The sequence below is a fragment of the Rhinolophus sinicus genome, linkage group LG10 (genome assembly GCF_036562045.2).
Source record: "Rhinolophus sinicus isolate RSC01 linkage group LG10, ASM3656204v1, whole genome shotgun sequence".
In the NCBI taxonomy this organism is placed as follows: Eukaryota; Metazoa; Chordata; class Mammalia; order Chiroptera; family Rhinolophidae; genus Rhinolophus; species Rhinolophus sinicus.
In genome coordinates, this window is record NC_133759.1 from 25,784,075 (window position 1) to 25,798,789 (window position 14,715).

A 14,715-nucleotide genomic window follows, 5' to 3' on the forward strand; every position below is an offset into this window, starting at 1 on the left:
CAAGGGTCAATTGTAGTCAAAATGTGATAACATTTTATAAAATCCAAATTTAAGGAAATTAAACTATGGTCAGCATTGACAAAATAATGCAAAAAAAGAATGCATATAAAATTATACTTAAAATATACACATATTAAACCAATCTTTTAAAAATATGACTCCAAGAAGGCCAATATTATCACTGAATTATCACTTTCTTCATTCTATCAGATAAATCCTCATTTCCTCTGTCAAAATGTCTAATCTAATCTACTTTTAACTAATCTGTTTTCCAGTGGTCAGTGAAAAAGTCTAGATTTCTTATGAATTAAATTCTATATTTAGTCAGTACAGTTCCTGATACTGCACTAAGCATCAGTACTCATGAAAAAGAACATAAAGAAAAATATGACCTTCTATTTCAAATACATAATCTGTGTTTAGAGTTTAAAACACTTTTTCAGTTGGGGACAGACCAGATATTTATGTTTCCTGTGACTTTATAATCTTAAACATGAAATGTGAGGGTTACCTCCATATTAGAGTAGTAGTAATAATGTCCATCTGCATAAAAGCTCCCTACCACAGAGGTGAGTCTTTGTTTACCTTTTGAAAATGCTTTTACAAGAGACTGTGGGTAACATTTCCAATACGGAGAAGGCCGGTTGATCAGATAGCAGCAAAACTAATGAAAAGCATCATGGAAGTGACAGCAAGATTAATTAAGTTCCTCCAGTTGTATTCACGTGTGGCTGTGCAGAGTTCCTTTGGGTACTGCTGCAGTTAAATGGTATTCATGGTGACAAATACCGTAGATTTCCAGAACTGACACTTTTGAGTCAAGGGTAAAAATCACATTCGGTTATTTTATTCACCAAAAGGATCAGAGATGAACCCTTAGGATTATTAGTATGTTTGAGCAAAGCCAAGATTGAAATTGGGATAAAATTAAAAGAATGTTGAAACTGTAATATTTTGTTTTCTGTTTACACATTTCCTTTATGTGTTTTAGACATTTGACAGAGGAAACCAAACAAATTTCCATCTACTGTATTTGACTGGAGGCACAGAATTATACACACTTGGAGACACTTTCAATTACTTTGTGAATTCTTGCAACATTGGGGCAGAGTTTCACTGTCTCTCTGCTCACTTTATATAGTTATTATCAAAGTATATACAAAAATGGAATGCCCATGACCTAAAGCATCCAAATTTACTACAGCTGTACTCAATTTATCTTGAAGGATTTTTTTTTTTTTTTAAGCAAAAGAATAAATTCAATATGATGCTGTTTTCTTCTTCCATTTTTTTTTTTTTTTTGCAAATACATTTGCTATGGGGCTGGATGGGAAGAGGGCTGATTTTCAAATTGCTGCCCAGGAACCATAAATTAATTTTATTTTAAGAAAAATTGGAAACCTCTGGAGTGTATAAGATCTTTCAACCTGCTATACAAGATGTATTAACTCACACTATTGTGTCACCAAATAACTTAGGAGCCATATTATTACATTTCCGTCCTTGGAAGAATTTTTAGGCTCATTTATGTATTCATTCAGCTAACACTTCCTATATTATCTGCCAAATAAAATTCAAATCCTTTAACCTGGAATGTGAGATTACATCCAGTATGACTTTTGTGTTTTCCTCTCCAACTTTTCTTTGCATGAAAATCTTTTATGAAAATTGCCCTTAAATACCCTAATTTGTTCTTGGTCGCCAAGACATGTCATTCACAATCCTACCCACTTTCTGTCGTTTGGCAACTTTTTATGCATTGTATCAATCTGAGCAAATATTAAAAGACACAGCTTAAGTTCTACCTCTTCTGCAGTTGTCCAGGTTTGCCTGAAGCCATCATAATTTAATATTTTACCAAACCCTTACATACACTTCCTAAATTATTCACCTGTCTTTTACTTTATATTACATTTGATTTTACTTATGTTTTTAGATATATGCTTCATCTCCTTAAATAAGATACTAAGTGCTTTAGAGTGATTGCTTAAACATTAGAGTTCAGTGCCTTGTTATATAGGATCTTTCCTTCTCCCTTTCCCCCTCTCCCTCACCCTCCCCATGCCTCTTTTTCTCCTTCTTCCAGTGATGATGATATTTATAACAGTTTAACTTTCCATGAGTGAGGCACCAAACTAGGTGGTCTGGGGCTACCAACAAGAGGCCGGAGTTGACCTTATAAAACACTGTATAAAAATATAAACAGCTTCCTGAAGGGCTTTGGGGGGAAAAAGAAAAAAAAAGAAAGGGAGGCATGGCAGGGAGATAATCTGACAGCCTTCAGAAAGGAAGCTTGTGGCTTGTGATGCTTCCTGCTATAAGGGAATCGGTACTATATCAATCAATCAGGGCAAATGTACTAATGAAAGCCACCTATAAAAGCAGCTAGGTGATTAGCTTCCTCTGAATCACTCTACCTAAACTTTTATGTCCTTGACTCTGGTACTTGGCTCCCATTTTTGCCTCCTGACCTGCTTGCTCCACGCACAAAATTTCTGATCTGTCTCTTGCCTGATGTCTGATTAGCCCTCTGGTTTCTGGCTGGCATTTTCTCAGATCTTTGGGATTTCTCTCTCTATCTTAAGATTATTCTTGATGTCTCCTCCTTGTCTGTGTAATCACAATTCTTATCTCCAACCACAGCAAAGGTTGCTTCTTCCTAAATTCTGGGCAATGTCTGATGTTAATGGCATAATCCAGTCACTAACCCAAAATACCATGTCCTTAGTCTTTGGCATACATTTCTACTATGTTCTGGGGTATGTTAAAACACTCAAGGAATTAAAATTTATCTCACTTTTTCCATGATTCCAAAGGGCCTTCATTAACTTGGGGGGTATTGACAATTGAACAGGTCATTGAAATGCAATCTGATATATATTGTAATATTTATGCAAAGAATGCTTTGCAGCTCATTAGAAGGACATGTGAGTCATACATAAGTCAAATATCTGGGTAGTTTTGGGTGGTGAATATAACTAGTTAGACAAACAAAGGGGAATAAAAAAGGACATTTCAAGTAGAATATAACTATATTCTCAGTAGGATCAAGATGGAACATCATCTAGAAGTAGAAGACTTTGGAGATATTTGTTTACTCAATAAGTATTTCTTGCATACCTCCTATGTTTAGACACTGTTTGAGGCCCTGGATACAGCATGAATGTCGTAGATGTGCCCTGCACTCATGCCCATTTTTGGGGGTGGAAAGAAGCAAGAAACTGTAACTAATGAATGAATGAGATGAAGAATTTATAGGTTTTTATAGTATTTATAGGTTTTTATTCTTATCAAGATATTATCAAGTCTTTTCTGGTAGGCAATTAATTTTCTAGACTATGGTCCCTAGGTATTAATTTCAATGGAAGCACTAAGTGAGAATCTAGGATTAAAAATGATTTATGAGTTTTTAGCTGTGTCTACACAATCTAAAAATTCTGATCAAAACACTACATAGATCGATTGAACTAGGCATTTATTCTCATATTGACAAATTACTTATTTCTCCACTTTTCAAACTGTTTTGACAGTGGATGGTGGTATATCAGACAGAGGCAAACTCAGGCTTAAAACAAATAGCCTTCCATCAAATGTCATTCATATGTCAGCAAGTATTCATTCAACATATTATTAGTCTTTCAACAAATATTCAATCACCAAATACTCACATACTTGGTCTCTTGCTTTTAATGTCCAAGGGCTCAGTCTTAACCCCCTTCTCCATTTTCATCTATACTCCCTTGCAAATATCATCTGATCTAGTGATTTAATTACCATCTCTAAATTGATGACTTACAATTTTAAATATGAAACCCAAACTTCTCCCCCAAACTCCAGACTCATAGTCAAACTGCTATGGAATATTTCCACTTGAATATATAAGAAGAATCTCAAACAAAATATGCCCCCCATTGACTACCATCTAACTCCCATGCAAGTGTGTTCTTCCATAGTCTTCTCCGTATCAATGAGTGGAAATGCCATCCTTTCAGTTGCTCAATCCCCAATCATGAATAATCCTTTTTTTTCCTCTTCCATTGCCTATTGACCCGTTTTGACATATGTATAGACTCCAGCCACTTTTTATCGCCTCTACTACTCCTACTCTGGTCCAAGCCACCAACTCTTGTCTAGATTATTACAAAGACTTCCTAAATGGTCACCTTGCCTCTTCCCTTGTTTTCTTTTGTCCAGTCTCCATACATTCACTATAATGAACCTATTAAAATATGCCAAATCATGTTACTACAAAGGCATCCTATATAAATCAGAATAAAACTTAAAGTCTTTCCAATATGGCCTACAAAATACTCCTGAATTAGGCTCCATGTGACTCATTCAACTTCAACTCTTAGTATACTCTTTAGTACCTACTTTGTTGTAGCACAATGGCCTTGTTGCTCTTCCAGATACCCCTCAGGCATGCCCTGTCAACTTTCTGCAGCGCTCTTTATCCAGATCCAGCACCTAGAACAATTCATTGCATAAGGTAGGCATTCAGAAAATATTGGATTTACTCAATAAATATTAACTGAATGAATAGGTAAATGGATTCATTTATTAAATACCGATTTGTGTTAGGGCATGGAGATAAAAGAGCATCCTCTTTCATTTTGGAGACAGAGAAGTACAGGGAAATTCCCACACTATACTTAAGTGCTAGAGTAGGAATTAATGTTGTATGCCATATGGAAAAAAAAATAGCAGCATCACCTCATTCAGTCTCAAGTTTAGGAAAGTGGACTCAGAGAAATAAATCTTGAACAGAGACCCAAGGTTGAATAGGAACTGTCCAGGTAAAGAGAGAGGTAAGAGGGAATACAGTCTTTAAGGGAACTGTAGTCATGTGATAGGATTGGAGTGAAGAGTGTGAGGGATAATTTACAAATGGAGGAGTAATCAGGGACCTGGTTGTGAAAGGCCTTCTATACCCTCGTACATGAAATAGACAGACAGTGAAGGGTACTGAGTAAGGGAGTGACTTGACCATCTCTGTTTTGAAAAGATAATAATGGATCTAATATAGAGAATGGATTGGAATTGGGCAAGCTTGGAGACAGGAACATCAGATAAAATTTTATTGCTGCAGTATAAGTAAGAGATGAAAGTGGACTAAACTAAGGCTCAGGGGAAGGCAATGGCAAGACACAACTGGGCTGTGCTAACTCAACACTAAATTTCTGTTGCGTTCAGCTATGAGAATTCAAAAAGACAAGCAATCTCCCAAACTATGGCCTGCTGTCCCACCTAGCATCTGTATTGCATGGAATTTAAGATTACAGCTGTTGCTAAGCAAGAACAAATTCAATTTGTGTCAACACTTTGCATAAGACACCATCAACCTCGAAGAACTGACTGCAGGCACATAGAAAAGCATGATGTTTTACACACAATACAGTTGTACTCAGTATGTTCATTCATTCTTTCACAAATATTTATTGAATAGCAGGTGCTAGATACCTTTGTGTGGGATGTAGATACAACAGTGAACAACAAACAAAAAAACTCTGCCTTCATGGAGATTATATTCCAGTGAAGAGAGACCAAAAGAAACAGATGTCTACAGTAGTGTGTCAGATAGTGGTAAATGTTATGGGGAATGATAAGGAAAAGTAGAAGGTTAGGAAATGCCAGGGGAGGGTCCATGGCAGTCTGAAAACGGAGAGTAGGACAAACCTTTCAGCAAGATATGAACAAGGTGAGGGATTCCGGCAGGCAGCCATCTGGATAGCTGAGCTGATGAAAGCAAGTCCTCATCTTACCATCATTTTTTTTTTTTTTTATCACTTAGGATTTTTGTTTTAGATTTATTGAAGTTTTAACCCCAAATATGTAACTGTTTTTCGGTCGTCCTTTAATAGTGAAATGTGTATTTCTACTTGGCAAGCAATGACCGTCAGAATCTCCCAGCTTCTGAGATCTTCTTATGGAGAAGTAAAGGCCAGGGAGCCAAGTCCTTCCCTGGAAACTGCTGGGTTCTGTTCTTGAGTTGACATATAGGAGTGTCTCAGGCACACCTGGCAGGTCCCCAACCCCATGTCTAGCTGTGCCATGATTTAGATGCTATTCTGTTTTAAAATAAAAATAGTTGCGTTTTTCCTTTTATAATTATAATATATACAAAAAATTAAGTGAAATCATAAATTAAAATTAAAATCACTTATAGTCCATCCAGAGATAAGCAGTGCTTCTATCTGAGGCCTTGGCATTCCAGATAATCCTTAATTGAAGGGCGGAGGGGCACACACCTTTAAATAAAGAGAACACCTTCCTTTGGTTGAATAGAATTCCTTTGTGGGGATGTAACACTCATTTGCTTCTTGGATGCCATTCACTTTTGGAGTCTACACGCTGCTCTTTCAGGCATAATCGTCTATAAACCAGGCAGAGGTTGGAATGTTCTATTACCAGATATGCTCTGCCTGTATATTCGTGACGATGTAGACATATATTTTTTCTGTAACAGGCAGTGACATAATTTAATTGGGGAAGACCATTACCTGAGCCATTAAAAATGGGAAATTCATAATTTACTTTTTGAGTAAAGAAACGTGCTGGGGACTCTAGCATAAATTTCATATACAAATAGTAAAACAACTGTTCCTTACTAACCACATCATTGAAAAAGTTGCGTCCCTGAGCCTCAGGTTTTTCATTTGTGACTTTGATACTATCCACATTTCTATACCTCAGTTCGTAAGTACGATAACATTAGTGAAAGTACCTTGTAAATGCAAAATACCATGCAAATGCAAGGGTGTTATTAATTATTAAGACGGTCCTTTCGTTTCTCAAATCTGTTTTAAACTCCACTCTCAATGCTTGCATCTCCTAACTACAGGAACTCAAAAGGACCAAAAACTCTAACATTAAACTACAGTGCCCCCTAGCCCCTGTAGGCGGTCAAGACAGCTGATGAATATCATGAATAAGCTCGGCCACAGATGGTTCTCCTGCCTGAGGGAAGGGCCATTAATTGTGCTTTTGGATGATTTCCATCTGTCCAAAGGGGGAGGGGGGGCACGCGGGGGGAACACTTCTGTGTTTTCTTTAGTATTTTTCTGTAACTTTTTTTTTATTTTTAATTTTAAAAAAGGAGTGAAAAAGTAAATATTCTTTACTATTACATTGTCTTCCTCCAAATCTTTTTACATGAAGAGTACTCTTTCTAAAAGAACATCGCTAGATTCATCCTGAAACTCACTGCAATGTTTCTGATTTATATATGATTACCTATCACATTCACCAAATTCTGTATCATTCATTGTGAGAGAGGATATTGGTGAGAGTGTTCCTTTCACCCAGAGGAAATAGGGGGTTAAGCTGTTTTGCAAGATGGCACAGAAAGCTGTTATTAGGAGCTTCAGCCCCTTACTTCTAATATGCATTAAATCCATCAACAGATACAGTACTGTGCAAAAAAGACCTTTAAATATTTTAATATCAAAATGTAAAAATATCTGCTAACATGGCTTATGAACACCCATATTAAAACTATATCAATTGCTTCCTTTCATAGGCTACACTTCTTTATCTTCAGTTCTTAAATTCATAACATGTTGTAGAGTTCTTTAAGTTTAAATAGCCCAGTAGGTAAGTTGGGTTGCAAAGTGAGGAGTCCTTAGGAAACTGAACTTGCTCTGTGGGTTTATTTTCCCTGCTGAGCATTTAAGTATTAATCAGCACAGCTTTCAGGGATTTCTTTCTAACAGCCTTTTTCTATGTAGGATAAGAACGGCAATTCATTAGACCATTGGAGGAGCCAGAGGCTTTGCTAAGCTTTGCCTTTCTCGACTGTTGATTACAAATGTAATTGTGTGTGTGTGTGTGTGTGTGTGTGTATTATACTGGTGACCGGAGTGCAATTATGACACAATCTTGGTTGCTTTTTAGGCTAAATGTCTCTCCCCTTTAGGGGTCAAAGATCATTTCAGCCTCAGTACTACCTACTAAGGGAGGCAGCAAATGTGATCCTGTGAAACTGGGAGGAGACTTTTATTACCAGTTATATTTCTTCACATTTCTCCATCAACCTAGTAGCTCAGAAAATAAGAAATGAAAATAACTCTTCGGCAACTTTCTATGATCTGATCACTTCTAAGTGGAAAAAACCTCTATTACCCTAGCAATGGTCCCTTGAGTCTTTTATTCCTCTTGGGTATAAACATCACCAACAGCAAGAAACCCTCAAGCCCACAGCAGAGAGAACGCAGGCACACAAGGCACCATTCCTCTTCCCACTACCTTTTTAACTTGGTAGGGGACGCTAAATTTTGGCGAGGATGATGACATTTACGGGAGGGGCGGGATAAAAAGTGTGTCTAATTACACGTTAATGGCAGACCTCGCCTTAACCACGTCCCCATCCGCACGCTGCATACCCCGTGTGCTCCTCTATGGATCCAGAGACCCTTCTCTCTTTAAGAGAACCTCCTGCGCCCCTCACTCCGCCCCCTCCCGGTTTCTGGGCTCGTCAAAGCTTCCCGAGAGCCATGGTTGGTCCAAGCAGGCAATCGGAGCACCTCATGGAGCCGCTGCTAACCGGGGGTTGGGTGGGGTGGGGTGGAGGGGGGTCTGTTTGTGGTACTCTCAGTCCTGATGTCACAGGCGCGGCAAGGACATCGCAAGGAGGAGTCGGATTACAGCAAGGATGGGCAGTGCAGCAGGCAGCCCGAGCGCACGCTCCAGCTGCCGGGGATCGTAACCCGGGCAAGGCAGCCTGCAAGGCGCTCATCCCGCGGAGGACGCACGCTTGGCGCTCGCTGCTCTCCACGCCGGGGACGTCTCAGCCGAGTGTAGCATGAAAGGGTTCTGCTCTGCGTGTCAGCCTTGGGTGCTAGCTGATGCTGAAGACGCCGCGGTGGGGTTCCAGCTGTCTGATTAATGAGAAACATAATGTATTTTGGTGAGTGTTAACTCTGATGATGTAATTCTGGGGGTGCAGACAAGCCTGTTAAAAAATCTTTAAACCGCGAGAATCTATTACATTAAACCTACCTCCAGTTGGCAACTGGAGGACCAAGCGGGTGCAGCCTTCAAAGCTTCCTTTGTGCTACAATTGGGGCTGTTTATTAGTCCTGGACGAGTTTAAGTTGGAAAAGAAAAGAGACAGGGGTGTGGGTGGATAAACTTTGCCTTGATTTGTCTGCATGAAGTTGGCTTTTTTTAGCTACCGGTAAGTGAAGAAGGAGAAATGGTGCGGCGTGGGAAGTCATGGGCTAACTTAATGGAATGCAAAACAAAGTTCTTATACCACTGATGCTATGAAAGCTTAGTCAATATCAGCGTTTCATTAAGCATCTTGGCATTTCCTTAATTCTGAGGCAGAAAGGGAAAACATTCTTCGGCGTGCAGTGATTGAGCAGCTGAGAACACTCCTCCATACCATCCCAGTTTTCCGTCTAACTAGAGCAGCGTAGCCCAAAATGCATATTATTTTAAATCTTTAGAGGTCTCGGAGCTATTAAATATTTGTGCAACATAGTTGTGTGCCACGGTGGAAGGCTCCCTTAGGTTTTCAGCGGAGCTGCCTGCATTTCCAGAAAACATGTTGAGGCTGAGATCTGGGCTATCAGTGGAGCGTTTTAAGCGGGCGGGGAGCGGTACATTTGCACTGTAACGCTGCAACTTAACTGCTAGGAGAGAAGGCAAAATCCCTTCACTGAATAAGAAGCCCAGGATTAGGACTGAATAGCCTTTCCTCCTCCTTGAAGTTATGCTTTCCTTCTGTAAGTTTCATCCCGCAGCATCATCTAAGGGCATCTATCTGATACTAATAGATTTGTGAGAGTAACTGGAGAGGGGCTAAGGAAGGATTGATGCCAAGAAGAAAACGTTCCGGGTGATTTCTTGATTGGCTTGAAACATGAAATCGAGAGTCATTTTTCAGATTAAAAAGATATTTAAATAAGCACGTTGAGGCAATATTAGTTTCTTGGGTATTTATTTTTGTGTACTATTTGCTTTGTTTTGTTTTCTTGCGCCTTTGAAACACTTGCAAAAGTATGAAAGGAACACAAGTTGCAAAAGCTGAACGCCTTTGGCTGTCTTGACAGTAGTTTTGATTTCCCTACAGTTTGTGTCATATTAGGAAAGAAGTCTTAAAATGACTAAAATTGGTTTGGAAGAAACAATCCTCATTTCAGAGCCAAATATAAGCAGAACCCAGGCGTAAAACAACGCCTCTTTCCCCGGGGGTATCAATGGACGTGAAAACCTTGTTTATTGGCAATTAAGTAGCAAGTGTTTATCATTTATTGTGAATATATTTTTGTTAAATGGAAAAGCTTGTAAAGCTCATAGGCCTTTTGGACAAAATACAGTTTTGGTATCTGTAATGATATTTGAGGAATGGAAAGTAGATTATAATTTTACTTTAAGTTTTCAGCGTCTTGCAACAATTTCTTATGTGATTGTGGTGAAGAAGTAGTGTTAACCGGAGTAGGACAATAGTCTGAAAGTACTAGTCAGATAGTGCTGTACTGGATTATCATGTGGCCATTGGAGAAATGTTCACTGGGTTAGCTCATGTTACTAACTGCACGTTAGTCCGGCCGTCTTGTAAAGCAGGGTGATTCACAGGGCAGTTGGTTTCACTGTGCAATGCATGTTTTTAATAGTACAAATTGAAATGTGATGTCCTACTTCAGATGAAACTATACTCTTTTAAAGGCAAGGCTAAAGTTGCCCTCTGTGTCACGAGCATGGTTCAGTCTTACCATCATTCCAGCGTGAGATATGTTTTTCTATTCCAGGAGGAAATCGTGTGTATTCAGGAATGCCATTTCTTTCAGGTTATGCTATGCAGCCCCTTGCTCAAGCTGTTAGGCATGAAGAACGCTGAGAGCCCACCTGTCTCTAATAAAATGCGTGGCAAAGAATGAGGGCAAGAAGCAATCCAACCCACGCATGTTGAGATTCAGTAGCACTCTAATGTAGGCAAATCCCTAAGACTAGATTAGTGTGTGTGTGTGTGTGTGTATTTATGTGCATGTATTTATATGTGTGTATCCCAAATTTTAGCCATTTCAGATAATTTTTCAAAACAATGCTTTTTGCGTTTTGGTTGTCCATTACTTTCTCTTCATTTTTGAACTGCAAATGATTTATCAAGTCAGGGAGAACAGGAACAAAGGGAAAGCGGGACTGCATTCTTGGGCTTTTCCGGTGATTTGTGGACCTGGGGTAGAGGTGTCAGAATTCTTTTATTTGTGTCCTGAGCCGGGAGTGATGAAGAGCATGATGGTAACATGGGTAAACTGATATGCAAGCAGGATATTTACTTCCCTTCTGAATAATCTAATTTGGCAGTGTTGTACCCCTGCCTTCAAATGTAGCTGAAGAATCATTGCCTGAACTGGCTAGCTCAGCCTGTCTGCCTCTCTGTGTACCTCCTTACTCTTAGGGACTGGACAGTTGGATCTCGTCCTTGCTCAGTTGGAGTCAGTTGTGTATATGCAACTTGGTAGAATATAGTAATATTACCAGTTCTTAAGACTAGCTCATGTTTTGAGTGTGCGGTCTCAGATTTACATGACTAATGGAACCTTTTTAATGGCTTAAGCCTCACTCTTATCTCCTATTGAAATTTTAGTGCAGTGTTTTCAATAATTGTTAACATTTGCACTTACTGCACCGTGATTTAAGAGTTTGCTGTTCAGTCACCCTGGATACTTTTGTTACTTATTCTATTGATCTTGCATTCATTACTTAGATTTAAAAATAAGGTTCACATGGGAGAAAGAAGTAAGGAAAATCCCAGTCAGCAACCTGACTAGGATTTACTGTAAATGCAAGGGAAAGTAATAAATGCTTATGAAGTTACCCTCTCCACCCTCATAAATATTTTACATAGTTAAAAATTACATGTGCCAAGGATGAATAGCCATTAAAAATTTATCCAGAAATAAAAGCCAGGCAGTTGGGAGACTTCTCCCCAGATTAAGGAAGAGAGGCCTTGGGTGGTTGTCAGCACAACAGACCGGAGCCGCTGGGTTACAGTTTGGTTAAGAGGAGTGTGCTGGTATGAAGGGCAGGTTCTTTGCTTGAGTGCATCCCAGCTATTTCTCAGAGCCTGGCAGAAGGTTGTAACTGTGTACTGTCTCCAGGTCTAAGCACCGTATGTCTGAATCATCTCCCCCTTTCCATCTGGCCCAACACATTTCTCCACTGCTGGAGTGGTGAGTCGTTGCCAGTGGTCATGTCAACCTCACAAACTGTCCATGGTTGGCCAGAGAGGTGCCATGTTGTAACCCTTTGCCATCAGGAGAGAAAATGGGCCGCTGACTGCACTGGGGAAATTCTATGTGACCGAAAATCAGGACATTATTAGGCCCCATATCAACCACATGAAGAGAGAAGTGATAAAAGAAATGATACACCTTAAACAAATGAACAGAACTGAGCGACAAATATTAGAGCTCACTCCAAATGCTACTATTAATGGCATAGTAATTAAACCTGGGGGGAAGGGAGAGTAAAATTTAGAGAGCAGGAATGAGCCATTTGAGTTCAGCTTGGTGTTAATTGTGGATCAGCTGTCTAAAACTGCTTAAGAAAATAGGCAAAATACTTAGTGATGTGCCTATCAAAGCAAGAAATAGTTAATTGAGGAAGCTTTCAATACAATAACTAGGAAAACATCTAGGAAAATTCTGCACCAAAAACGTACTCCCCTGTCTATAATAGTCACGTTTGTACATTGTCATAAGAAAGACTTTTGTTCTTCCCCTGGGATTTACACTTTTTTTTTTTTTTTTCCCTCCAGCATTTATACTTTTCTTGGTGGCTGGACCAAGGTTCACCTCTAAAGCAGTATGTTCGGAAAACAGTTAAGTGGCAAGGTTATGAGCAAGGAAATGAGCAGAAAGCAGCAGGCAGCAATGAAAAACATTCCTCTTTTTTTTTGGTGTTTTCAGTGGAAACATTTAACTTGTCCTAATTAGTTTGTACTGAATGATCTGTTATGGGGAATTAGGTCCACAACAGTCTTCTAAACACTCTGGAGGTGTTTCTGTCTTCCTGAGACTGACAGGGGGAGAGAATAATTCAGGAAGGACCTTGTTAGTGCAGACCCCCCCCCCTTTAAAAGTTTGAAGTCATTATCGTTATGTTTTATTACAAATGAATCTAAATGACATGCAATACATTACTACCATATAACAGGGAGAATATGACTAGTGAATACTGTCGGGAAGTATAATATGTAGGAACATGAAATCTAAGAGAACTTCAAAACTGATAAAGATTTCTCCCTCAATATTGTTCTCCTTTAAATTCATATGAAATTCTTATTTTAAAGAATAAAATCCCAAATTTGATCAATATGCCTGTAACATGAATTCCTTATTACATCCTTAAATTTTGAGCTAAAAATTTTCCTCTGTGTGTATGGTTTTTTTTTTAATAGATCTTCTTAGTTGCTGTAATTATATGGAAATGAGATGGGTTTATTTAAGGGATAAGTTCCAAAATTCATGAGATAATGATGACTTGCAAAGTTACCCTTTTGTAGGTGGCATAATTGTTCAAAAAAAAAAAGAAAAAAAAAAACAAATGAGAAATTTAAATTAGTGGTTTCTGACTTCCTTTCCAGAAGATTTGGTCACAGCTGCTTTTGACTGAATCCTCCCTTGATAAGAGGAGATGTGTTGGCTAATGTGTGTGTGTGTGTGTGTGTGTGTGTGTGTGTGTGTGTGTGTGTTTAACACTGGATTGTTGAATAGTGCCTCATATAAATACTCAAACATTATTCCTCATTCACATCTTTTGTGTATTCCTAAATCTATTCACATGATTTAAAGGTAAAACATTAAGTACTGACTTAATAAGGAAATTAAACTATTTTTGAGTGCAGCTAGCTATCAAGTTTGACAACCATTACATACATGAGAGGTTTTTAAAATCAAGTCATAAGAATAATTTTCAAGGTTTTTCCAGCTTAAAAAAGAGCGGTGTTTATATAAGCAGAAACCTATTTCGACTTTGACCTTGAGAAAGAGATGTTTCCATTTGTTTTACACTATGAAAAACATGTCAAAAAACAACAAAGGTCATAGTCGCTGCCCTCCCTCTCCCTCTGTCTTTTTAAAGAGGCCATTACATATCATTTCCCACAAAGATTAGTTTTGCAACAGAATTTCACACATGATTGGTGGCATTAAGAGGAAATACAGCATAAGAGGTGGCTAGAAATATCAAAGCTTAAAGTGGTTGAGATCATGCTTGAACCAAATTGCTAGGGTTGAAAATAGGAATACGCTTTGCTCTGTCGCAGCGTTAAAATCGTTATGAAGCAGCTGGAAGTCGGCCTTCATTGTGAACTCCAGGTTTGCACAGCCTTTAAAATTGGAGCTATTACCATGAAACCCTCTTGATTCCAAAACCTGAAATGCATATGAACCTTCCTCAGAGCACTGGGTGGAATGCATTGAACCCCTTCTCCTTATCAACATTTCAGTTTTCTCTTTTTTCGCCCACTTGCAATATCACATTTCTGTAAGTAAGGAGGAAAGAGCAAAGTAACCTGGCCAAGGTCAGAAGGGAAATCAACAGCAGTGTCAGGATTGGTGCTCTGAGAAAATGCTGTCTGCCCCAAAACACCTTTGTGCCTGGTGGGAGATGGGGGCTGTGGGGTTAGGTGGGGTTTGGTGGTCTGAGTTCTTCAATGGATAACTATTATTTAATCTGTATCCTAGCTCCCTAGTCAGCTCAGTG

At 38.9% G+C, this 14,715-nt stretch overlaps 1 protein-coding gene across 4 annotated transcripts in view; it reads left to right on the forward strand.

Annotated features, from left to right (window-relative positions):
- Positions 1-14,715, forward strand: part of ZNF385D (zinc finger protein 385D) — a 723,301-nt gene that overhangs the window by 436,352 nt on the left and 272,234 nt on the right. Inside the window, exon 1 of one of the 4 annotated variants that reach the window (XM_019726025.2) lies at positions 8,570-8,905. The exons of 2 other annotated variants lie outside the window; for them this stretch is intronic. In XM_019726025.2, the coding sequence (XP_019581584.1) occupies positions 8,884-8,905 (22 nt within the window). In that variant the 5' untranslated portion in view covers positions 8,570-8,883. Of the gene's footprint in view, positions 1-8,569; positions 8,906-9,700; positions 9,729-14,715 lie in introns of those variants that run through there. One more of the 4 variants, XM_074312788.1, reaches the window with a different exon arrangement.